The sequence below is a fragment of the Carcharodon carcharias genome, chromosome 2 (genome assembly GCF_017639515.1).
Source record: "Carcharodon carcharias isolate sCarCar2 chromosome 2, sCarCar2.pri, whole genome shotgun sequence".
Classification (NCBI taxonomy): Eukaryota; Metazoa; Chordata; class Chondrichthyes; order Lamniformes; family Lamnidae; genus Carcharodon; species Carcharodon carcharias.
In genome coordinates, this window is record NC_054468.1 from 122091593 (window position 1) to 122116656 (window position 25064).

General features: G+C 42.6%; 1 protein-coding gene across 2 annotated transcripts in view; it reads left to right on the forward strand.

The window, feature by feature from the left end:
• The window catches only part of LOC121289511 (sprouty-related, EVH1 domain-containing protein 2-like), a 173805-nt gene that overhangs the window by 49977 nt on the left and 98764 nt on the right, over window positions 1–25064 (forward strand). For both annotated transcript variants that reach the window (XM_041208990.1, XM_041208998.1), the window contains exons 2-4: window positions 14020–14191; window positions 17798–17966; window positions 20618–20682. In XM_041208990.1, the coding sequence (XP_041064924.1) occupies window positions 14020–14191; window positions 17798–17966; window positions 20618–20682 (406 nt within the window). The remainder of the gene's footprint in view (window positions 1–14019; window positions 14192–17797; window positions 17967–20617; window positions 20683–25064) is intronic.

A 25064-nucleotide genomic window follows, 5' to 3' on the forward strand; every position in this document is an offset into this window, starting at 1 on the left:
CAGGGTTCCCTGGATTTGTTGGTCCCACCCTTTGTCTTTACTGGAATATGTTGGCCCTGTACTCTCCCTGTTTCCTTCTTGGATGAGTCCCACTGCTCTGACGCAGATTTACCTAAAAGTAGCTGCTCCCAGTCCACTCTGGCCAAATCATGTCTGATCTTATAAAAATCAGCCTTCTGCCAATTTAGAACTCTGATTTCTGGCCCATCCTTGACAACCTTGAATCCAATGGATTATGATCATTATCTGCAAAATGCTCACACACTGCACCCCCCGGATACCTCTACCTTTTGCTCAGCTTCATTCCCTAAAATGAAGTCCAGGACCGCCCCCTCTCATGTAGGACCTTCTACGTACCGGCTTAAAAAGCTCTCCTGGATGCATTTTAAGAATTCCGCTCCCTCTAAACCTATCACACAATGATTAACCCAGTTAATGTTGAGGAAGTTGAAATCCCCCACTATTACTACCCTATTGTTTTGATATTTCTCTGAAATTTGCCAACATATCTGCTCTTCTATTTCTCTCTGACTGTTTGGGGGCCTATGGTACACTCCCAGCAATGTGATTGCTCCTTTTTTGTTTTTCAGTTCTACCCATATGGCTTCATTTGAGGAGCCTTTTAAGATGTCATCTCTCCTTACTGCTGTAATTGATTCCTTGATCAATATTGCGATAGCCCCTCCTCTTTTACCTCCTTCCCTGCCTCGCCTGAAGACCCTATATCCTTGAATATTAAGCTGCCAATCCAGCCCCTCTCTCAACAATGTCTCTGAGACAGCAACAACACCATATTTCCATGTGTTAATTTGTGCCCTCAACTCATCTGCCTTATTCATCAGGCTCCTTGCATTAAAATAAATACCATCCAACCTTGCCAAGCTCCCTTTTGCCTTAACTGCCCTATAATTTCTATGCCTTCCAGACTCACTTGCTCTCTCTTCTAATTTTGGCTGTGCATCTTCCCCTGCTGAACCTCCTCTCAGGATCCCACCCCCCAGCCAAGTTAGTTTAAACCCTCCCCAACAGCACTAGCAAACCTCCCCACAAGGTTGTTGGTTCCATTCCAGTTCAGGTGCAACCCGTCCGCCTTGTACAGGTCCCACCGCCCCCAGAAGTGGTCCCAATGCCCCAGAAATCTAAAGCCCTCCCTCCTGCACCATCTCTCCAGCCACGCATTCACCTGGACTAACCTTCTATTTCTATACTCACTAGCCCATGGCACCAGAAGTAATCCAGAGATTACTATCTTTGAGGTCCTGTTTTTTAATCTGCTTCCTCAATTCTGCTTGCAGGACCTCATCCGTCTTTCTACCTATGTCGTTGGTACCAATATGCACCACGATCTCTGTCTGTTCACCCTCCCCCTTTAGAATGCCCTGCAGCCATTCAGTGACATCCTTGAGCCTGGCACCAGGGAGGCAACATACCATCCTGGAGTCATGTCTACAGCAGCAGAAATGCCTGTCTGTTCCCCTTAATATCAAGTCTCCTACCACTCTTGCTCCCCCCCCCCCCCCCCCCCCCCCCCCCCCCCCCATGCTGCTGAGCCACTCAGTGCCATGAGCATGGCTGCACTTCCCAGAGGAACCGTCACTCTCACCATTTTCCAACACAGATAAACGATGAAGTTATTGTTGAGTTCGGGTGGCAGATGCTGTGGAATGTTTGTTTTTGGATGGAGTGCTAAACGATGCCTTTTCGCACCATCGGCACTGACTTTGAATTCTGAAACATCATCCTCCTTCTTCTTTGAGAGTGTACAGTCAGGCGGCTCTGTGGGTAGTAATATGACCATCTGGTGATGCTCATTAACCCATTCTGCCAGATTTTTCTCCACTTTAAGATCAAGTTGCACACTTGTTAATCTTCCTCAAAGACATTGTGTTAGGTCACATGGCACATAATAGTCTTGACGATTGGCTGGGAGATTGCTGCTAGAATTGATGGGGATGGGGGGTGGATATCTAAAGGTTCCTGCATGTAATTTTAAATTAATGAAGCTTAGTAGTTGCCAGTGACTAACTAATAATCTTTTGTCCATGTTTGGACCAAGGCTGTAGTGAGGTCAGGAGCCGAGTGACCGTGGCAGAATCCAAACTGGGCGTCAGTGAGCAGGTTATTGCTAAGCAAGTGCCGCTTGGTAGCACTGTTGCTGACCACTTCCATCGAGAGTAGACTGATGGGGCGGTAATTGGCCGGGTTGGATTTGTCCTGCTTTTTGTGTATAGGACATACCTGGGCAAATTTCCACATTGCTGGTAGACGCCAGTGTTGTAGATGTACTGGAACAGCTTGGCTAGGGGCGTGGCAAGTGCTGGAGCACAAGTCTTCAGTACTATTACTGGAATATTGTCGGACCCATAGCTTTTGCCGTGTCCAGTGACTTCAGCCGTTTCTTGATGTCACTTGGAGCGAATCGCATTGGCTGAAGACCGGCATCTGTGATGCTGGGGACCTCCGGAGGAGGCCGAAATGGATCGTCCACTCAGGAAAAGACAAGGCAGTTTTAATTAACAGAATAAGCCATCGAGATTTCAAGTCCATTGTAACAGTGGCCGGCAAAATAATAATTATTAATTGGGAAGGAAAACCATCAGCCAAACTGTAAGTGGCTTAATGTGCTTTACAACTAATGTTCTATTTACCAGGGCAAGTGATGTTTCAATTCTTAGGGCAAGGCATGGGCTGCGCAGCCTTACCTGGAGGTGGGATAGTGTCACCTGCTACCAGTGTCTCACATACACACACACACACTCCAAATTCCTCTAGGTGTGGCATTGGTTAACAGTCCTTTTGTTCCACTGTTAAGAGAAATAGGAGTGGAACCTACAAAAAGGTGAAGAGAAACTGAGCAGTTCATGAAATCGTGCAAAAAATTATAAAGAGAGGATAGAATGTGGAGAAAACAAAAATTTTTAGGTACAGTCAGATGAAGTAGTGTGGGAGGAGGATCATGGCAAGCTCAAACACCAGCATAGTTGGGCTGAGGTATAGAATATAAAAGTTAGGATATAATGTTGGATTTGTGTAAAACACTAGTGAGGCCACAGCTGGAGTACTGTGTGCAGTTCTGGTCACCACATTACAGGAAGAATTTAATAGCTCTGGAGAGAGTGCAGAGGAGGTTTACAAGAATGTTGCCAGGGTTAGAAAAGTGTAGCTACAAGGAGAGATTGGATAGGTTTGGGTTATTTTCCTGAGAGCAAAGAAGGCTGAGAGGTGACTTGATTGAGGTGTACAAAATTCCAAGAGGAATAGATAGAGTGGACAAGATAAAATTGTTTCCCTTGATGGAGAATTCTAGAACCAGGGCACATAGATTCAAGATAAGAGGCAGAAAGTGTAGGGGAGACATGAGGAAGAACTTTTTTACGCAGAGGGTAATGGGGTGTTTGGAATTCGCTGCCCAAATTGGTGGTGGAGGCAGAATCTCTAAACACTTTTTTAAAAAGTACCTGGATCTGCACCTTAAGTGCTGTAAGCTGCAGGGCTATGGGCCGGGTGCAGGAAGGTGGGATTAGAAAGGGCACCTGGTTGTCCTCAGGCTGGCATGGACAAGATGGGCCGAATGGCCTCCTTCTGTGCTGTAACTTTTCTATGGTTCTATGGAATGACCTGTTCTTGTGCTATAAACCCTTTTTCAAAGGGAACAGAAAAGGTTTATATTAGAAGTAAACTGGCATTTTCTCCTCTTCACACTTCCTGCCTATTGCAAATAACTTGACATGTCTTCAGTTTATGACTGTATGCATATTAACACCTTTCTATTTTTAGGTATTCTGTGACAAGCCTTGTGTAGCCTTGGAAAATGTCTTAAAACTGTGGTGTTTAATTTTCATAAATAGATCCATTTTAAAATTCTCAAAGTTTTGTCATCTAGTGCATCAGAATGATTTGATTCTGTATTGACCATGAAGCTGAGTGTTGTAGGCTTTGGAATTGTATAGATTTTCTAAATGGGGAGAGAACTCAGAAAAGGAGTTAGGTGACACTCCTAGTGTAGGGTGTCTTCCACAGATAAGTACAGAGCCTAATAGGTGAACAGCTGGAAGCTCAGGAAAGTAGCTACTGGCTTCTAGGACATCCACTTGAGGTAGACTGTTGGGCAAGTGTGTACATTCTGTTGGAGGGTGTTTCTGATTGTGTTGTGAAGCTGTGAACACTGATCCTAAAGCCAGCCTGGCAGCTGTCTTGGTCAGTTTGATAGTTACCTGTGTCCATTGCACCGAGGACAGTCTAGCTTTACTCAGTGCCATCATTTTCCCTGAAATGCAAAGATATTAAGTCCTTGTGCCAACCTTGAATTCAATGTCTTGGAGAAAGGCTGTAATGAAGAGAACATTCGTAAGTGATTACAAGGAATTGAACTGCAAACGTGAATTAAATGCATTTTCAAGAACTTTACCAATGAAATATTATTTGTTTAAACAATGTTATGCTTCTGTCTTTTTAAACTTTTCCCCTGTTTAGTTGATGTTTCACTTGGGCAGTTTTGTCTGACTAATGTGTCTTTCCTCCTGTGAATGTGGCACCAGAAGAGTCCCTGTTCATGAATCCCAATGAAAAAAAATATTTTGAAAGGGATGAAAAGGTTTATTTTGTGACTGTATCTTTCAGTGTATTCTTTCTCTTTACCAGCCACCCCCACAATAAATATTGCTTATTAAATGAAGCATAAGATTAAATGACGAACCAGAAAGTGTTTTAAATACCTGAGTTCTAAACTCAGTTTAAAACATTCAATCCTAGATGATCGATCAGGAAATCTGTTCTAAATATAAACAGGAATGCAACGTTTAAAATTGATATTTTATTCTCACCATCTTTTTGTTTGTTAGTGAGTTCAAGCAGTGATTATTAGGGAAAAACTGTTCTTCATGCGTTTTGTTATTAATGTTACCATTTTCCTCCTTGGTTCTAGGATTTGGTGCCAATGGTGAATGAATTGTTGCTCTATGCAATACTGGATCTTTTTATTTAACATCCTATTGGACTTCTTATTCAATCTGTAGCTATTGTGGTATGCTGAGGTGGAATTTGAAACATGTGTGCCTATAAAAAAAGTTTTTCTGGATCAGCCGTCACTCTGGATTAAATAGAATAGGCCTATAGGCTCTGGCATTTAGAAGAGTTAGAGGTGATCTCCTTGAAATGTATAAAATCCTTAGAAGAGTTGACAGTGGGTGCTGAGAGGTGGTTTTCTCCCCTGGCTGGAGAGTCTGGAATGAGGAGACATAGGTTGAGAATAAGGCCATGTGGGACTGACGTGAGGAGAAATTTCTTAATGCAGAGTGTTGTGAATTTTTGGAATTCTCTACACCCCCCCCCCCCCCCCCCCAGAGAGTTGGATGCTCAGTTCTTGAGTATCCTCAAGACCGAGATCGAGGGATTTGGCAATAAATTGGAATTGTGATCGATGTTTACCCATGATCTTATTGAAGGCTGGAGCTAGGGGTGGTAAGGCCTACTCCTGCCTATGTTCGCTCTATCCTGCTAGATAATTGTTTCCAAAAATCAAAAACAAATCCCCTTTTGTAGATGTGTACACATTTTTTTTATATTAAATGTCTAATGTGGGAAATTGTGGGTATTATAAATGTGCACCGCATATCATTACATACCTATTAGATACTAAAACCCATTGACTTCATTAAAGCATTCCTCCTGTCCAGCCCCCTCTGCGGGCAGCCTCCTCATGTGCCAAATGCTACTCTCTCTCAAGCACCTCCTCATTCTTCCAATTTTTCCCATCTTACTATGGAGCAACACCTCTTGATGACACAAAGGGATAGCATGCATCAGGCTGTTCTTTTCTCAGTCAGCCACACAAGGGTGCTCACTTCATTTCTCACATCCTCCCTCTTCACACCCTTTACTTTTTAAAAAGAAACGCATGTAATCCAAAGTCTAAAGAAAAGTTGATTCGTTGAATGGGCCTCGCAGCTGTGATTTGACAGTGTGATTTGTAAAGTGGAACCCTATGTATTCAAACACGTCTGGATTATTTTTGCACCATTATCTAATGTGTGCTAAAAGTTCCTTGGGTTTTAATTTGTCATTGGTCAGTGATTCCATTGACTGTACAGGGTGCAAAAAAATTATTTTGTCTCCCTGTGATAAGGCTGAACCTTTGTGACTGTTTTGAAATTCTTGCAACTGGTGTTGGTTTCTCCTTGTGTTACACTCTTATCATGTTCTCATTTTTATGAATGGGTTTCTCCACCACCCCCCCCCCTCCCAATTCAAGCCACTGTACTTTGGAGAATAATATTAATGCAAAATTTAAACTCTGATTTTTAATGATCAGAAGTGCCAAGTTCGTGGTCATTCACTGTTGCACAAGAGTCTGCATACATATGATTTATTCTACAGAACTGATCACTAAGTTATTGTGTCATGACGCTGGATTGGAAACCTTTTGTGTGAAACTGTCCAGTGTTTTGTCGAGCTGTGCACATGTTACTTTGTCATTAAAAAATGTCTTTACCAGCTAATACAGTCCTTATAATAATCCATACTATGGCTCCAGGCCATAAGCCAATAGCTCCCATCAGTCAGCATCACCTGATCCTGTCTCTGCTTTATTACAGGACGTTTCATTTTAGTAAAGCAACTAAAAATAATTTAATATTTGAAACAGGGACATTGTGTACAATATGTAGTTAATTTGAGCTTTGGCAGCTATTGGAATTTCCAGTTTAAGGCAGTTACTGTGCAAGCATTAACAGCAAACAGTTGAAGAAATGCTGAGGCCCCACATCCTTTAAAAAGTGCCTGGATGAGCAGTTGGCACGTCATAACATTCAAGGCTATGGGCCAAGTGCTGGTAAATGGGATTAGGTCGGTAGGCCAGGTGTTTCTCGCGTGTCGTTGCAGACTCGATGGGCCGAAGGGCCTCTTCTGCACTGTGATTCTGTGAAGCAGCAGGAGTAACAGTTGGAAGGCCAACCTTGTATTAAACATGAAGCTCCTCTGGCCCAAAACGGGTTTCTGTTTGTTATTTTGATGCATGTTATACATTTACATTCTCAATGCAAAAGGCCAGCGGTTGAACAAGTGTCTGAGGTTAGGCTTTAATTTAATTTTGAAATGTTAGTAAAGTTCCTTAATGCAGAAAGGAGGCTTCTGACATTGAAAATCAGCCTCTACATCATTTTACGGTTTCTCAGAGTATAACCGGGCTGTGTTGGTCTTTGCACATTTGTTCCAGTGCCTCGCTTTTTTTGTATATTTTAAGGATAGTTGTCTGACAGCTGTCTGATTCCGAATCAGTCCCAATTTGTCTGGATTAGGTTCCTAGATCAGATTTTCACCTGTGCAGTCAGAAGCACAGTTTTTAATTGCAGAAAAATAATTGAGAGGTTTAAAGTTGTTACTTTGACAAAAAATGGGCATGGGGTGTGTGTTGAAAACCTCAAGATGTATCTGCCCTGCCATTGTATCGACTTCTCCATTAACTGTCCCTTTTAAACATAGTTTAAAACGGATTATTAATTTTGGGCTGTTTTACTTCAGGCAAAATGTCAAGGCCATAGTGCAGTGGAGAAGGATTTACTAACTGATACAGGGATGAGAGGTTTTATTTATAAAACTTATGGAAATTTGAGGCCCTTTTCATTATGACAGGAATGGTTAAAATGAGACCTAATACAGTTGTTTAAAGTTGCTTGCCAGCGAATGAATAACAATAGGGCTTAAAATGATCAAAAACACAAGGGGGGATGTTGGGAGATATTTTCTTAAGCAGTGATAAGAAGCGAATGCCAAGCAGAATTCATAATTGGGTTCAGAAGGGGATGTGAATAAATATTTGATAAAGAAAAGACACGGTAATGGGACTAGATGGATAATACTCCTATGAAATGCTTTGGGGCATTTGCCTACATTAAAGGTGCTATATAAATGCAAGTTGTTATTGTTGCCTGACTTCCTAAAGTCCTCTACAATCTTTATTTTAATTTTCTAACCACGCTTTTCCATCTCCTCCCTAACCCACCATCGCCATCCAACCAGGAAATGGGTTTCCCCAGCCATATGTTGATGTTGTTCTGTAAAATTCGGAAATTCAGGTCATTAATGTGCCTTGTAAAATTGGCTCCAATACAGATTCCGACAACATCCTTTCATTCTGAGAAATGTTCTCGCGCACCCACCCTTTACCTTCCGCCTCCAACCCTCTCTGTCCGTGTGGACACATTTAGAACATTCATAAAATGAGAGCAATTGGCATCACCCAAAATGGAATAATTGCGATTTCACCACGAATGCAGTTTAACTCTGACTTAGCCTTTGGTTCCTTGTTAGATGTGTAGTTTTTTTAAAATAGTTTGAATAGTCATATTGATGTATTATCATGTGGAAGGCTGTCCTTGATTCTAATGAGAGATCCATTTATCCTATCTATGGTAGTTTGCAGGTTTTGAGGTATTTGGGTGTACAGACCTCACAGAGTAGACAGGCTCTACTTGATGTGGCGGCTTCCTAAACTAGTGAATCCATGGTTGACTGGGAGGAAGAAGCCTTTCCTTTTTGGCATCTGTCCTCAAGGGCGTGTTAATCAATCCATCGCACAAATTTCCCTTCCTTTTGGCCTCTGTGTGTAGCACCCATCAGCCAGTCTCTCCCTTGTCTGTTTTCTTCGCGATGATTGATATGATGTTGACTCTCCTTGCCATGGCGGGAGTAGCACGTCCGGTTTTATTGTTGACAGACTGTTAGCTGCAGCATTGTAAATATTTCTGCTCTTACACCAAACCTATTTTCCTCAGGCATTGTAGGATAATAACTATGAGAAACTATAACTTGCATTTCTGTATAAGGCCTGGCTCTTTAAACTTGAAAAACAATAATAAAACAATCTAGCACTCAATAAAAAAATCAATAAAATCAATTTAAAAAATCTAGCACACTCAAATTGCAAATTTCAAATGATTCCCAACATGGATAAGAGAATTCCAGATTTCCACTCCCTGTTTGTGTGGGTGGGAGTTTCACTGATTTCACTGCTGAATGGCCTCTCTAATTTTCCCCCTGATTTGAATCCCCACCCCCACCAGGGGGAAATAGCTTCTTTTCTTGTGCTGTTGAATTCTTTTATCATTTCAGACACCTCAATTAGATCACCAGCTCCCAACCTTCTAAACTCCAGGGAGCACAAGCCAAGTTTATGGAACCCGCCATCATAATTTAACTTTTAATCCTTGCTTTCACTCTGCTAAATGCAGTTGCTCCAGTTGCACAAGAAAAGAAGCTAATTCCCCCTGGTGGGGATTCAAATCAGGGGGAAAATTAGAGAGAGGCCATTCAGCAGTGGAATCAGTGAAACCCCCACCCACACAAACAGGGAGTGGAAATCTGGAATTCTCTTATCCATGTTGGGAATCATTTACAGGTGATCAAGAGTAGACTGATGGGGCAGTAATTGGCCAGGTTGGACTTGTCTTGCTTTTTGCGTATAGGACATATCTAAGCAACTTTCCACATTGCTGGGTAGATGCCAGTGTTGTAGCTGTATTGGAACAGCTTGGCTAGGGGCATGGCATGTTCTAGAGTACAAGTCTTCAGTACTATTGCTAGAATATTGGCAGGTCCCATAACTTTTGCACTATCCAGTGCCTTCAGCCTTTTCTTGACATCACGTGGAGTGAATCGAATTGGCTGAAGACTGGTATCTGTGATGCTGGGGACCTCCGGAGGAGGCCGAGATGGATCATCCACTCAGCACTTCTGACTGGAGATTGTTGCAAATGCTTAAGCCTTATCTTTTACACTGACGAGCTGGGTTCCCTCATTAAGGAGTGGTATATTTGTGGAACCACCTCCTGCAGTGAGTTGTTTAATTGTTCACCATCATTCACGACTGGATGTGACAGGACTGCAGAGCTTAGATCTGATCTGTTGGTTGTGAAATCACTTAGCTCTGTTTATCACTTGCTGCTTATGCTGTTTGGTGTGCAAGTAGTTCTGTGTTAGAGCTTCTCCAGGTTGATACCTCATTTTTAGGTATACCTGGTGCTGCTCCTGGCATGCCCTCCTGCACTCTTCATTGACCAGGGTTGAACCCCTGGGTTGATGGTAATGGTAGAGTGGGGGATTGCTGACTACAGGAAGTTTTGCAGCTTACTGGAAATTCTCTGCTTTTCAAAACCTTTCAACTAAAGCATCAATTTATCTAAGAAACTACAGGCCTGCTACGAAAGAGGCTGAGACATCATGAATTGTAATTATATTGCTTTTTCCCTCATCTGTATCTAATCTTTATGTAAGTGATAGTGTGGGTGAGTCAAATGATTGAGATGTTGCTTTTTTAAACCTCTGGAGCAAGTGCGTGATAAATAACCTTTTAATTTACAATTACACATTGGAGGATTGAACAGTAGCAACAATCTTTTCACTGGCATCACTCAGCAGCCTAGGATGCATGCCCTAAGGAACTTAATGACTTGATCTATGGATAAGTCCTAAACTAATTCCTTTTCTACAGTTACCTCTTACCAGTTGTTCTGTATCTTCCTTCAATATACCAACATTTCCTTTCCACCATGATTTCAAAATATTTAATATATCTTTATCCTCCACAATTAGATTTCTCCCTTCATCGTTGAGCAGTTCTTCTCTCTCCCCCGCTGTGCCCCTCTGTGTGTCTCATTATTCTTTCACTTTTTTAAAAGCATTTTATGATTTCCTTTATCTTTTTCCATATTATCTTGTAACTGTTAACCTGCCTTTTACATCCTCGCTACATTTGCAATATTGCTCATTCTTCATCCTTCATAATAGTTAATTCTAAACCAACAAGGTTTGTGTGCAGCTTCTGGTTGAGGAAATCACTTTTGCAGTTATTGACTGAGTGCTCTTCATGAAGGCTGACACCAGCCAGATGACTAAAAGGGACTTTGCAGTTTGGACTACGTTATGAACTAGTCCAGCATCTGCCAAGAGCATGAAATAACTTTGTCCTTTATCACCTTAACAGTGCTGTTTCTTCACCCCAATGAAAGAGAGATTGGTTTGCATTTCTGCAGCACCTACAGAGTAGTCCCTGTTGTAACGTAGGAAACACGGCAGCCAATTTGCACGCAGCAAGCTCCCACACACAGCAATGTGGTAACGGCCAGATAATCTACTCTCGTGATTGAGAGTGAGGGATAAACATTGGCTAGTGCACCAAGAATAACTCCCCTGCTCCTCTTCAAAAATGGGGCGAGAGAATGTTTACATCCACCTGAGAGGGCAGACAGGGCACCCCCTCGGTACTGCACTGGAGTGCCAGCCTAGATTTTGTGCTCAAATCTCTGGAGTGGGATTTGAACCCGCAACCTTCTGACTCAGAGGCAAGAGCGCAACCAAATGAAGCGCACACAGCTCACAACTCCAGATATGCTTACTGGGTTGTTTTGCTGCCCTGAGTTGAGATTGGGGTATCAATGTGCACCGACACTTCACGGTGTCCTGCTTGTGCTCGCTGTATTCCACCTGAGATCCTCCTATCATCGAGTGAAGTCTAGTTATTTCATGCTGGTGGGAAGTGTGGTTTTAGCTGCACTGATTCCCGTGCGCATTTGGGACTCTTGGCTCCTAAATGTTGTGTGTAGGCTATCTGCACTTGGGCAAGGGTGGGTGGAGGGTTGTGTACTTCCAACCTTACTAAAATGCTTAGCTTTTGGTCTACAATGCTCTTAACATATGCACACCAAAGTGTATACTCCCTTTTATAAATGCTGGGTAATTTCCTGCAGTGTAAACCTTGTCTCTTTTTACTTTGGGTTGCTGAGTAGCGAGGGTTTGATGACTGGTGTGGTTAGAAACCCATCACCACACTTAATCCACCTTTCTATCTTTCCCCTAGTGATCTCCACTCTCGCTCAAATTGTCTCCACTTCTTAAAATCTGAATAACACCACAAAACCTGACACTTATGGGGAAAAAAGTAGCAAACAGACAAAAATTCTTTTTAAAAAAAAAACAAAATTTAAGAATAGAAAAATAAATCCTATGCAGATTTTTTTTTCTTTATTCTTTCATGGGATGTGGGTGTCGTTGGCAAGGTTGGCATTTGTTGTCCATCCCTAACTTCCCTTGAACTGAGTGGCTTGCTCGGCCATTTCAGAGGGCAGTTCAGAGTCAACCACGTTGCTGTGGGTTTGGAGCCACATATAGGCCAGACCAGGTAAGGACGGCAGATTTCTTTCCCCTAAAGGGCATTAGTGAACCAGATGGGTTTTTACAACAATAATAGTTTCATGGTCACCATTATGGAGACTAGCTTGTAATACCGATTTATCAATTGAACTTAAATTCCACCAGTGGCATATGAACCTGGGTCCCCAGAGCATTAGCCTGGGTCTCTGGATTATTCCGCTATGCTACCATCTCCCCACAAATGAATGAATGAAACTCTGTTATGAGCCAAAGACTTTCTATTTCTTTCTTTATAATGTTTTTAAAATATTCCAGCCACCATTTTTCTCTCCTTACATCCAATCCATGTTGCGGTGCAGTTTAGAGATTCCACCCCACCCACCCCCGCCCATATTTGTTACTTTGCCTAAATTACTGCCCTTTGAGCGTGCCTGGACACCAGGAGTTAGCAAGCTATGAAATCATGAGCTGAACACAGCCACCACCTCCTGACTGGATGCTTGGGCCCACGCTGCTCTTCCAGCCTTGGTTACTGCATATCTCTCTGTCAATATCTCTGCCTCTCCTCCCAGTTTAAAGATCGATTCTAACACCTTTGATACCATCCCAGCTGAGATCAGCTCACTCAACACAGATTAGACTGTTGAACTTTGGATGTTTTACCTTGTGTGACTAATAGCAAATCAACAGCAGCTTTACATAGAAAGGCTTCTAAACGTTTTTACATGAAAAAGGCCTATTTTCTAAAGATAATCCTGATGGATGGGCAGCATTTTACAATTGGTCCAGTGACTCACCATCTAATGATATCGCTTGAGAAGTAGAAAACAGTGGGTAGAAGAGCACACACAGAACTAGAGCATATTGTGCTAAAGTAATGTATTATAGGTTACATAAAAGGCTGAATTCACAGCTGCAACACACACAAGTGAAATTGATGTCGTAGCGTTCTAATTTTGGTACAGTTGAGTTTTTGTAAAGATGTATGTAATTATATTTTCATTCTTCTAAGATATTAGTGGGCTGCGAAATAAGGCTATTGAGACTAACAGACCTTTCCTGCTTCCTTATTCCTGTTAGTACCAGAACCCATGTACGTTCCTGTATAACTTGTAAACTTTGCAAAGGGTGGAGATTTCAAACTTTATACCTGCTCCAGACATTGATAGCAATGTTTGTGTAAATTAACCTTTGGTATTATGATTTAGCTATATTTCAGGATTGCTGCTGTGGGGTGGGGGGCACAGCCATTGTATTACTGTTTATTGCTAAACATTGGATGGTGTAGGTTACCATGTAATTACTGGATTGTCGTAAAAACCTATCTGGTTCACTGATGTCCTTTTAGGGAAGGAAATCTGCCATCCTTACCCGGTCTGGCCTACGTGTGACTCCAGACCCACAGCAATGCGGTTGAATCTTAAATGCCACTCAAGTTGTCAAGAGAGGGCAATTCACCATTGCCTTCTTGAGGGTAATTGGGGATGGAAAATAAATGCTGACTTTGTCAATGCTGCCCACATCCCTAGAATCAAGTAAAAAAAAAATTTTCAAGTTACTACCTTTTGATAACTAACAGCAACCAATTAACACGAGACAGACTGTTTAGTATATCTTATCTTTGCTAAGCTGGGGATCATTGTCCTTTTCTTTATTTTTTTGAAGGAAAAGCACATGCCTGGTGTTTGAACTTACATGGGCAGTTCTTTGATGGCCTTTTCTGTGTGAGAGGTCTTTGAATTTTTGAGTGAAACTCAATGGATCGTATAGTTGTAAAGAGTGACATCTATTTGTTTTATGTTTAGGGTGCTCTGGGTCATATGGAACACTGCAATTGATAACATAGCCTTCACTAACAGTGGTTTCCCTTTGCAGTGACAACTACATTGTACGTGTCAAAGCTGTGGTTATGACCAGAGATGACTCGGGATGGTTACCACAAGATGGAGGTGGTCTCAGTCGAGTTGGCGTCTGTAAGGTCATTCAACCAGAGGGCACTGGGAGAAGTGATTTTCTCATCCATGGTGAACGGCTTCGAGACAAACTGGTAAGTCAGGCAGTTTTTGTAAGGAAACTAAATACATCATTTCCAGATCTTTAAGCAGCAACGGAATTTTTTTTTAAAAGTCAAGGAAGGTGTTTATTTGGATCATTTATGACTTAATGTTTACCAATTTTGACTTGACCTCATCATATGCTTTTTGTCCCTCTTTATAAGTTGCTTTGATCAACATTCAGCAACTTCTGAAGCAACATTTTTATCACTTTTTTGTTCAAAGCTACAAAAGTTGACTGCACTTACTGTCCATTCCTGAGTGCCGGCGGTACCATTATTATCCTTGAGCTGCCATCCTTATGACGGTGCCCCCATAATGGTGTTAGGTCAGCAGGTCGAGCATATTGATCCAATAGTCACAAAGGGATGGTATCATGTGTTTTACTCTTACATTCTACCCATTGTGAACCTGAGGTCATCCAAAGTTCTGCTGCCCATTTCCACTCCCACCAAGTCCTGATCCCCTATCAACCTTGTGCTCACTAACCTACATTGGCTCTTGGTCAAACAAAGTCATGGTTTTAACATTCTCATCCTTACTTTCAAATTCCCCCAAGGCCTCAGCTCTCCCTATCTCTGGAACCTCCTCCAGCCCTGCAACCCTCTGAAATATCTGCGCTGCTCTAATTCCGGCCTCTGGAACATCCCTCTAATTTCCATCGCTCCACTGTTGGTGGCCGAGCGTTCGGCTGCTTGGGCTCCAAGCTCTGGAACTCCCTCCATAAATCTCTCCACCTCTCTACCTCACTTCCCTCCTTATAACACCCTTTTTAATACCTACCTCTTTGACCAAACATATGGTCACCTCACCTAATATCTCCTTATGCGACTCAGTGTCACGTATCTTATAACATTCACTCCTGTGAAGCACCGTAGGATGTTTTGTCAAATTAAAGGCTCTTCGTAAATAAAATTTGTTTGTACTGTTTCTCTATTCATGTTCAATTTTATTATACGGTTAGCATTTTAAATGAAACTGTAAACCCACAACTACCCATCCCCTGTGTTCATAATTACATAAAATGAGAAGAACAAATCTAGGAATTCAGGGTCTGAGTATCTTGTGAGCTTTCTATTGGGTTAAATGATTCAAATCTAAGTGGAATGCTGGTGAATTGCATCTAACTCCAGAACAAACATGGTCACCTCTCTAATAAGACCAAGCCGCATAGGAAATATTGTTGCTCATGCAAACAGTAATTTCTGTTCATTGGCCTTTATTAGAGAAGTTTGAATTATGTGATGGATCTTCACTTTAATTAAGTTGGAATGTTGGGCAATAATTAGGATTGAACACACCAGCCGTTTCACCATCTCAATTTGCCTGTAAGTTTCAGGAGAGCTGGAAAACAAATTCAACTAATGAGCTGTTTCCTAGCCCAAACTATTTCCAATGTCATTGGTAATAAATTGTATGAATATTTACAAGAGAATTTTCCTTCTATGTAGGTACTGTAAAATAAAGAAAATCTTGTTTTGGCTTTTAATCTTAGATAATACAGTAATGATGTGAACAAATGGGATTCATGTGATTGCAGAACGACTGTAATTGAGTTACTTTGCATGTGGAAATAGTAATGTAGCGCTTAGTACTAGGCTTGCACCCACATCACCCACAATCGAAAGAACTCTGGCCATCCAATTAATATAAAGAACCTGAGGATCTTCCAGTGTCAACGTTTCATAGAATTACATAGAATTAGCCGCACAGAAACAGGCCATTCGGCCCAACTGTCCTTACCTGGTCTGGTCTACATGTGACTCCAGAGCCACAGCAATGTGGTTGACTCTTAACTGCCCCCTGAAATGGCCGAGCAAGACACTCAGTTCAAGGGAAATTAGGGATGGGCAAAAAATGTTGGCCTTGCCAGCAACACCCACGTCCCATGAAAGAATAAAGAAAAAAAATCTGCATAGGATTTATTTTTCTAGTCTCACTATTCTTAAATTCCATTTTTTAAAGAATGGTATTCATGCTCCGCACAAGCCTACTCCCACCCTTTTCATTTAACGTGACCTTCTGCTCCTTCCCCCATGTGTTTATCTAGCTTCCCCTTACATGCAATGTTTCATTTCATAAAGTGGACTCCAATTGAGTATAGGAAGAACAATCTGTTAAAATGACCAAAGATTTTAAGTTACAGTATTTCTAAATTGATTTTGGGTTTTTTTTTTTGTTTCTTAAACCCCCTTCATGTCACACTCTTTCCTGTTGCTAACGTGAAGGAAATATTGAGGAAAAAACATCAGGTTCACCTGATGGAATAACCTGTCACATTTGAGCCTTGCATATTTGCTGCATGTACTATGACAATGGACAGTGTCCTATTTGATACTACACCCGAAGTACAGAACTGTGACAATGTGGCACTGGAAATTCAGACCTGGAAACGTTTCAGCTATGTCTCACTTTTTTTTCTATTTGCCCATGGGATATGGGCATCGCTGGTAAGGCCAGCGTTATTTGCCTATGCAAGCAGTTAAGAGTCAACCACATTGCTGTGGATCTGGAGTCACATGTAGGCCAGACCGGGTAAGGATGGCAGATTTCCTTCCCCAAAGGACATTAGTGAAGCAGATGGGTTATTACAACAATCGATGATGGCTTCATGGTCACCATTAATAATGGCTAGCTTGCAATCCCAGATTTTTAATTAATTGAATTCAAATTCCATCCCCTGTCATGGGGGGGGATTTGAACCCATGTCCCCAAAGCATTAACCTGGGCCTCTGGATTACTAGTCCAGTGACAATACTCCCCCGTAAAATGCTCCTTTTGTAATGTTGGTTCTGACCTGGTAGTTATTAATAGTTGCCACTCTTCATCATTCACTCTTGTCAATTAAAGCTTGATATTAATACTTTGAAAGGACACAAGTTAGTTGACTTGCTGATTTGCAACTGATACACTTCCTGATGCTATTTAATAAGCTACTGCAGAATTATACTGTTCTAATTTTACAAACCTATTTCTTTAAGAAAAAAACGACTAGTAATTGAAAGGGATTATGCAATAGGTTTGATAAATTGAAGAGCGTTCACGGTTAATGAAACCCAGACGATGTGTAAGCTCGGACTATGGGATGGGCGGGGTACTGGTATGCGATTCTATCTATGGCTGAATGGCCAAATTAAAACTATGTTGAAACTTGCTGGCTTGGTTTCATGTGGTAGAATACCTGTAGGGAGCGTTTTTTTATCCCCCTGCAATTCTTGCCCCTCCATCCATATTTCTTTAAAATTGTTAATTTGTGCAAAGTTAAAGGGGGCTGGTAGGTATGGAAGGGGCTAAAGTCTAGTGAAAAATATTATTCGTTCTACTCAAGACCTTGACTAAACTGTTAGGTCTCTTTAACGAGAGTTGGAGTTGCTGTTACTTGCACCAAGCAATATGGAGGTGTTGGCAACCCCATGGTTTAAGAGCACTACTTTAAGCCACAATCTATCATTTACAGCAATCGGATCATTGAAGTGGGCCAATAAGTTTAAAGCGGGATTTTCGTTTTTGTTTTCTGTACTGTTGGCAGTTTGAGGTTGGTGCTGTGACTCTTACTTGTGACCTCATTTTTTTTATTACTATGTTTTCTCTTGCACAAGATTGTATTGGAATGCTTCTTGAAGAAAGACCTGGTTTACACTAAAGCAACACCTACATTTCACCATTGGATGATTGACAACCGGAAGTTTGGACTTACATTTCAAAGCCCTGCTGATGCACGAGCATTTGACCGAGGAGTGAGAAAGGCAGTCGAAGACCTGACAGAAGGTACAGCGTGTCTACTTTGTCAGCCTTTTATTACCATTTCCGTCAAGCAGAATTGTGGATGTGCCTAACAGGGCAAGCGCACAATTTCCTTTCTCACAAACAAATAAGCCTGCTCCGAACCACAGTGAAAGGCGTAATGTGTACTGGCAGGAGGCTCATCTCACAATAGTTTTTGCTTTATAACTGGTCGGTTCATGATTTCACTTCTATCATGTAAATAAATTTGTGTAAAGACCGTGATTACTGGCATTTATTTGCACTGTTGCCTTAATTTTGCGCAAACCTGTATAAATCTGCATATCTGTCTGATAGAAGCACAAATGCTGATCGCTCAACTTATGCATTCATTTAAGAAGGAGGAATTTTGGACTTGACACTGGGCTGAATAATTGCTCATGATGCCATTTAACTGCTGGAAGGATTCACTTGCCATTTTGCCTAAATTGAGCCAAACTTTGTGATTGTGACTGTGACCAAATATAAGTTTGCAGAAGCAAAATTGCTCCAGGCTTGCATTTGTTAGCACTGTCCAATGAAGATTCCTTTTTGAACTAAATTCACCCAACCATTGGCACTTGTGCTTTCACACGCAGGGCTCTGAAAATCCCTTCCTAAACCTCCACCTCTCTCTCCTTTTTTAATATGCTTTTTAAAACCTACCTCTTCAACCTGGCGTCCATCCTAATATCTCTTCATAGAAGAACAGAAAATGCTGGAGACACTCTCATCAGGCCTGACACCATCAGTGGAGAGAGAAACGAGAGTGAACGTTTCAGTCGGTGACCTTGCATCAGAATTCAGAAAAGCTAGGGATGTGACAGGTTTTACGCAAGTGAAGGGGTTGGTGGGGGGTGGGATAAAGAACAAAAGGGAAAGTCTGTGATCAGGTGGAAGACAGGAGATTAAATGGCAAAAGGGATGATGGTGCAAGGCAAAAGGAGATGGTAAAGGGACAGGTAAAGAAACAAAAGATGTGTCTAGAGGAGGTATGAATAGCTGGGGCCAGGGCAAGGGTTGGGTTCGGGGGGTGGGGGGGGGTGTGAGGGGCCCAGGGCCTGGGAGGGGTGGGGGGGGGGAGGCACGAGGGGCAAATGCAGAATCAGCAACAGCTGCTGTCTGAGAAAGTAGGATCGGTAGTTACAATCTGGAATCGTTGAAATAATGTTGTGTCCAGAAGGCTGTAAAGTGTTTAATTGAAAGATGAGGTGTTCCTTGAGCTTATTTAGAACAGTTGGAGGCTGTGGTCCGAGTAGGAACGGACAGTCAAAACGACAGGCGGCCGGAAACTCAAGGCCAAGTGTGTGGACAGAACGGAGGTGTTTAGCAAGGCGGTCATACAATCTGTGTTTGGCCTCCCCAATGTAGAGGAGACCACATTGTGAGCAGTAATTGCTGTATTATTACTAAATTGAAAGAAGTATTTGTAAATCATTAGGACAGTAAGGGGATTCTGGACATTGAAATGGGAGGTAGTGAAAGGGCAGGTGTTGCATCTCCTGTGCTTTTGTGAGAAGGTGCTGTGGGAAGGGGAGTGGCTGTTCTGATTGATGAGAGTGGACTAGGGAATTACAGAGGAAATTGCCCCTTTGGAACGCTGAAAGGGATAGGAGGGACAATCGTGGTGGCATCACGCTGGAGGTAGTGGAATTGGCGGAGGATGATCAGTCGAAGATGGAGGATGGTGAGGTGGAATGTGAGGACTGGGTGAATTCTATTGTCGTTCTGGGCGGGACAAGAGGGGGTGAGAGTAGAGGAGTGGGAAATGGGATGGACACAGTCAAGGGCCCCATCAGTCATGGTGGAGAGGGAATCCTCAGTTGGGAAAAGAAGCTGATATATCAGAAGCTCTGGTATTAAAGGTGGCATTGTCAGAACTGATACAACCGAGGTGGAGAATCTGGTAATCGAGTCCTTCATAGGAAGTGTAATCAAGGTCATTGTGATGACAGTCTATTCCTAAAAATGGAGATAGAAAAGCTGAGAAATATCTCCTCGGGTGACTCAGTATCAAAATTTGAAATGCCTTGGGATGTTTTACTACATTAAAACTTCTAACCAGTTGCTTGGACAGATTATTGGCTGATTTATCTGGCACGGTACGATTATATCAGGGTGTCTGGGATGTCGATTGATGGTCATAACTCAGTTGTGTCAACATCGCGTTGTTACTTGTCTTGCCTCAGGATAGCTCTGCCCAACTGGCGAGCCCATCTCCAGATTTTAGGAGAAATTTTCAGGATTAATTTGGCTGGGGTTTCAGGGTTCTGACAAGAGGGTTGTTACCATTTTTCTTTTATATCTATTGGACCTGATACACTCCAAAAGTGGCTTCATAAGCCAATCAGTGTGGCTCAGTAGTGTGTCGGTCAGAGCAGTAGCAGCCTCCCTTCCTCGAAGAACATTCGTTAAATCATTTGAAGGACAATCTGGCAATCTTCCCCTTTACTCTGGTGCTAACCCACAAGCAACCAGATTCAGTGAATTTAATTTAAACTGCCAAACCTCTGAGCTTTTCTCAATTCCAAGTCATAATCACAATACGACTGTAATCTTTTGAATAAAATGTTTTGGTTCTTGGCGAATTACATTACTGACATGCTGTAATCACTTTGGACGATTCAGTTTTTTAATAATGCACACTTTCCTCTCAGGGTCAACAACATCCTCTTCAACAATTCAGAACGAAGTGGAGGTCGGCGATGATGATGTTTTTACAGTAAGAGCTACTGCCAATATTGGCAACTCTTTTCATTTGTATCAACTTGCAGAATGAATTTTAACATTTTTTAATTCAAATTCTTTGAACTAACTGTTTTGTGAAAATGCTCAGGACATTTCTGGCAAACATAGAATTCTGTGCAGCGGAATAATACAATGCTCGTGAGTGGCATTTGTGGGACTGGGAATTGTGAAAACATGTTCAAGTGTTGCTAAACAAGGCTAAAACTTGTGGCTCATGTAGAAGTTTGGAGTCTGCTGCTCCTTACTGTGACCATGGACTTGAAGTTTAAACAGTCAAATTTTCAGAGTGATGCTGCTATCTAAAATCGCACTGTTTGAACACTTTAGCCTAATGTTAATCAGTAGAATGAAGTCACTGCAGACTTCCTCTATCGTTTGAGTATACAATTGTTCATTTCTCTTTGTTTAAGTGATGGGGGTCTGTTCTGAACATAGTCTGAATGACAAGACAATTTTAAACTTTGACTTGTAAATAATGTGCTAAGTCATTCAAATGAATTAGTTTCTCAATTTATTTGTTGAATAGTTGAGCAGTATTGGATATATCCCTCTCCCTTGCCTATGTTGCTATTAATGTTGTCCTAATGTATTTGTGAATAGTGGAAGCCTGGGAATATTTAGCTCAATGGTAAAAGTATAAATATGGATTGCTACTTCCTTGAATCTTGGCATCACGTTTCCTTACAAGACAGAATATCTATCCAAAGAAATCTGTGTAGTCACATACTTTCTAACTAAGAAGAGCTGGCATGGCAATCAGTTCTTTTTTAAAAGTTGCTTCTGGCAGAATCATTTCAACGTTTTTTTCCTTTAGCACTGAGTAATGATGCACATCAACTGCATTCAGTGATGAATGTGGCTTGGGAGTTCAAAGGCTGTGATAAACCTTGATGTATAAAGAGCCTTTAATTTGCCAACCCCCTGCAAAAATGGCAAAAAGTGGTTGGGGGCAATGAGAGGTATTATAGATATTAAAAGATAAGTCATTTGTGAAAGGTTCGAATATGATGCCTAAACCTTTTACTGAATAGCGTAAGTTGCAAATGATGAATTAAACTGCTAAGCTACAGGGAGTATCCCGAAAACAGTAACTGGAAATGTTTAATGAAACACTCGAAAAGATAATCAAATTTGTCAAACAGCACTCCAGTCTGCTTCATATGAATTGTAGTTGAATCCACATTAAACTTGTCACCAGATCTGACTTTGTACCATCTCCCTCCTCCCTGTTAAGCTTCAGTTGTTCAAAGCCTTGATCAGAACCCATCTGGAGTACAGTGTTTAGCTGTAGGCAGATTTCCTCAGGAAGGATATATTGGTCTTTTAATTGGGCATGTTGCAAATTCACCAGAATGATACTGCAGCTTAAAGGATTACACTGAGGAGAGGGTTGCACAAAGCTGGTTTATATTCGCTTCTGTTTGAAATGTTAGCAGGTGGTCTGATTGAGGTGTTGAAAATGAGAGAGAGGATTTGATTGAGTAGATGAAAGGAAACTTTTTTTTAGGTACTAGGGAATCCAGAATAAAGAAACACCATCTTAACATTTAGAGCCAGGTCAATACAGGGGTGTATTCAAGAAACATCTCTTCACACAAGGGATAGTAACTATTTGGAACTCTCTTCCTAACAAGCTGGAGCGTGGACTGAGATTAGTAGATTTATTTTTTGTGGGAGTGAGGGTATCGGGGGCAAAAGGTAAATGGATTAAATGGCACTATCTTGAAGAAAAGCAGGTGAGTTCTCCTCAATGTCCTGCCAATATGCATCCCTCAAACAGCATCACAAAAGCAGATTATCTGGTCATTAATACATGGTTTGTGGGAGCCTGGTGCGCACAAAATTGGCTGCCACTTTTCCTACGTTATAGCAGTGACTGCACTTCATAACTACTACTCGGCTGTAAAGTCCTTTGAGAAGTCAGGTGGTTGTGAAAGGCGCTATATAAATGAAAGTTTTTTTTTTCTTAGAGGTACAGATCACCCATGATCTGATTGAATAGCAGGGCAGGCTTGAGGGGTTGAATGGCTTCCGCCTGTTCCCAACAGCGTTTACACAGCCTTCGTGGACTTTGAGAAACGGTGTTTCTTGAAGCCACTCACAATATATTGATAGTATCCAGTGCCACTGTACCAAGAGAATGGCTCCTTCAGCCCCAAATTCACATGTCTTCAGTAATGAAGGTTGGTGCACCATCAGATCACCCAACTATTCCATTTCCTTCCGAGTGACCCTTGCCCATTTGACTGTGTGATAGCCAGAATCTGCAACATGTGCATCATCCTCCCAGCAGCCATCGCTGGGTGCATTCCTGCCACACAGTAATTTGCCCTGACGGGCAGGATTCTGCTACTGGATAATTCCAGGATGAGCACCAAAGGTTTTATGTTGAACACCAGGTCAACTGATCCAGTCCAATATCAGCCTCACCCAGTTGCTTGTTAGGACAGGCCTGTGAGTGCCAACGTTGAATGATTTGTTTTCAATATCCTGTAGGGAGGGAACTCGGTTCTGCCCTCGATGCATGTGCAAGCGTGATGGTGAACTGTGATGTTTCATATCCTGAAATACCCGGGGGAAATGTCTTTGCACCTTCTCTGTAGCAACCGCCCCTCATGTTGAATCTGACTAGAAAATATCAATATTTATAGATCAGTTCTAAAGCGTGAGCTGTTCCAGAATGAAACTGGGTTTGGAATCCGCTTGTGCACCATCCATCTGACGCATTAGAATCTTTTGCATCTCACCCCCGCACCCCCCCCAACTAATGCCTTGTAAAAATGGCTTTGAAGTAAAAGAGATCATTTTAACTTGCTCTTGTTCTCTCTCATTCACCCATTCTTGCAAGCTTTCTCCCAACACCCAGAAAAGCAGATGAACATTTGTTCATTCTCCTTTAAGGTGCCCGCACCTTGATTGAAGCTTCTCTGTAGCTATCGATTTCAGTTGTGTAGTAATGGCTTCTTTACGCAACAACACAATAGCCAGTAATGAAAGGTCTGTGTTCTGCAGAAATGCTTCATCTTACTTTTTGCGGTGCATTTTTTACATGGATACTCATGATATTTATGTTTTCTTTTGGAACATTTTAGCACTGAGGCTTGACTAACAGAAGGTTTATTTCTAAATAAAATCTATCTTGAGATGATCTACTTGACTAGCAGTAAGATTTTTGTTTTTACTGCTGTAACCTTAGCTAGTTCCAGCTTCTTTGAGTAGAATTGAGATTCTGAAATGAGCACAAGGTGAATGGCTTTTACTAGCTTAAAGCCTTTCAAATTTAAACTTTTCTCAACTCCGCTGTGCTAACTAGTCATAAGACGCTGGCTTTACTCGCAAGTTTGCCAGATTGTCCTGACACTTGGCATTTTATTCACTTCCAGCCTTTTGTCAGCATCTTATGAGGAGAATAACAGGAGGCTGGGTTAAAAGGTGATTTCCTGTGCTCTTCAGTCAAACTATCATTAACAGCTGCTTCCAAACTACCTGCCAAAGTGATTTATTAGGGCACTGTGCAAGGGCAGGCTTGCTCAGTGTGCAGCCTAGTGCACGCTTTAAAAACAACCGAGGTTGTTATTATCCACTCAGGAATGTTTGACTTTTATACATGTATTTCTTAAATGCTTCCACTTCTCTCTCTCTCTCTCTCTCTGTCCCTCTCGGGGTCTCCCAATTGCTCGCAACCCGCCTCTGTCTGTCTGCCTGCCGGTGAGCGCCCCCCGGTCTGCTGGCCAGGGTGAGCACGCGCGTGTGTGTGTGTCTCTGTCTCTGCGAGAGTGTGTGCGTGTGCATCTCAATGTGCGCGCGCGTCTCGGGGTGTGTGTGCGCGCGCGCGTCTCGGTGTGTGTGTGCGCGCGCGCGTCTCGGTGTGTGTGCGCGCGCGCGTCTCGGCAGGTGCCTGCGCGCGTCTCGGCAGGTGCCTGCGCGCGTCTCGGCAGGTGCCTGCGCGCGTCTCGGCAGGTGCCTGCGCGCGTCTCGGCAGGTGCCTGCGCGCGTCTCGGCAGGTGCCTGCGCGCGTCTCGGCAGGTGCCTGCGCGCGTCTCGGCAGGTGCCTGCGCGCGTCTCGGCAGGTGCCTGCGCGCGTCTCGGTGTACGTGTCTCGGTGTGTGTCTGCGAGTGTCTCGGCAGGTGTCTGCGCGCGTCTCGGTGTACGTGTCTCGGTGTGTGTCTGCGCGTGTCTCGGTGGGTGTGTGTCCGTGTCTCGGGGTGTGTCCGTGTCTCGGGGTGTGTCCGTGTCTCGGGGTGTGTCCGTGTCTCGGGGTGTGTCCGTGTCTCGGGGTGTGTCCGTGTCTCGGGGTGTGTGTGTTTGTGTCTCGGTGGGTGTGCGTGCGTCTCGGGGTGTGGGTGTGTGTGCGT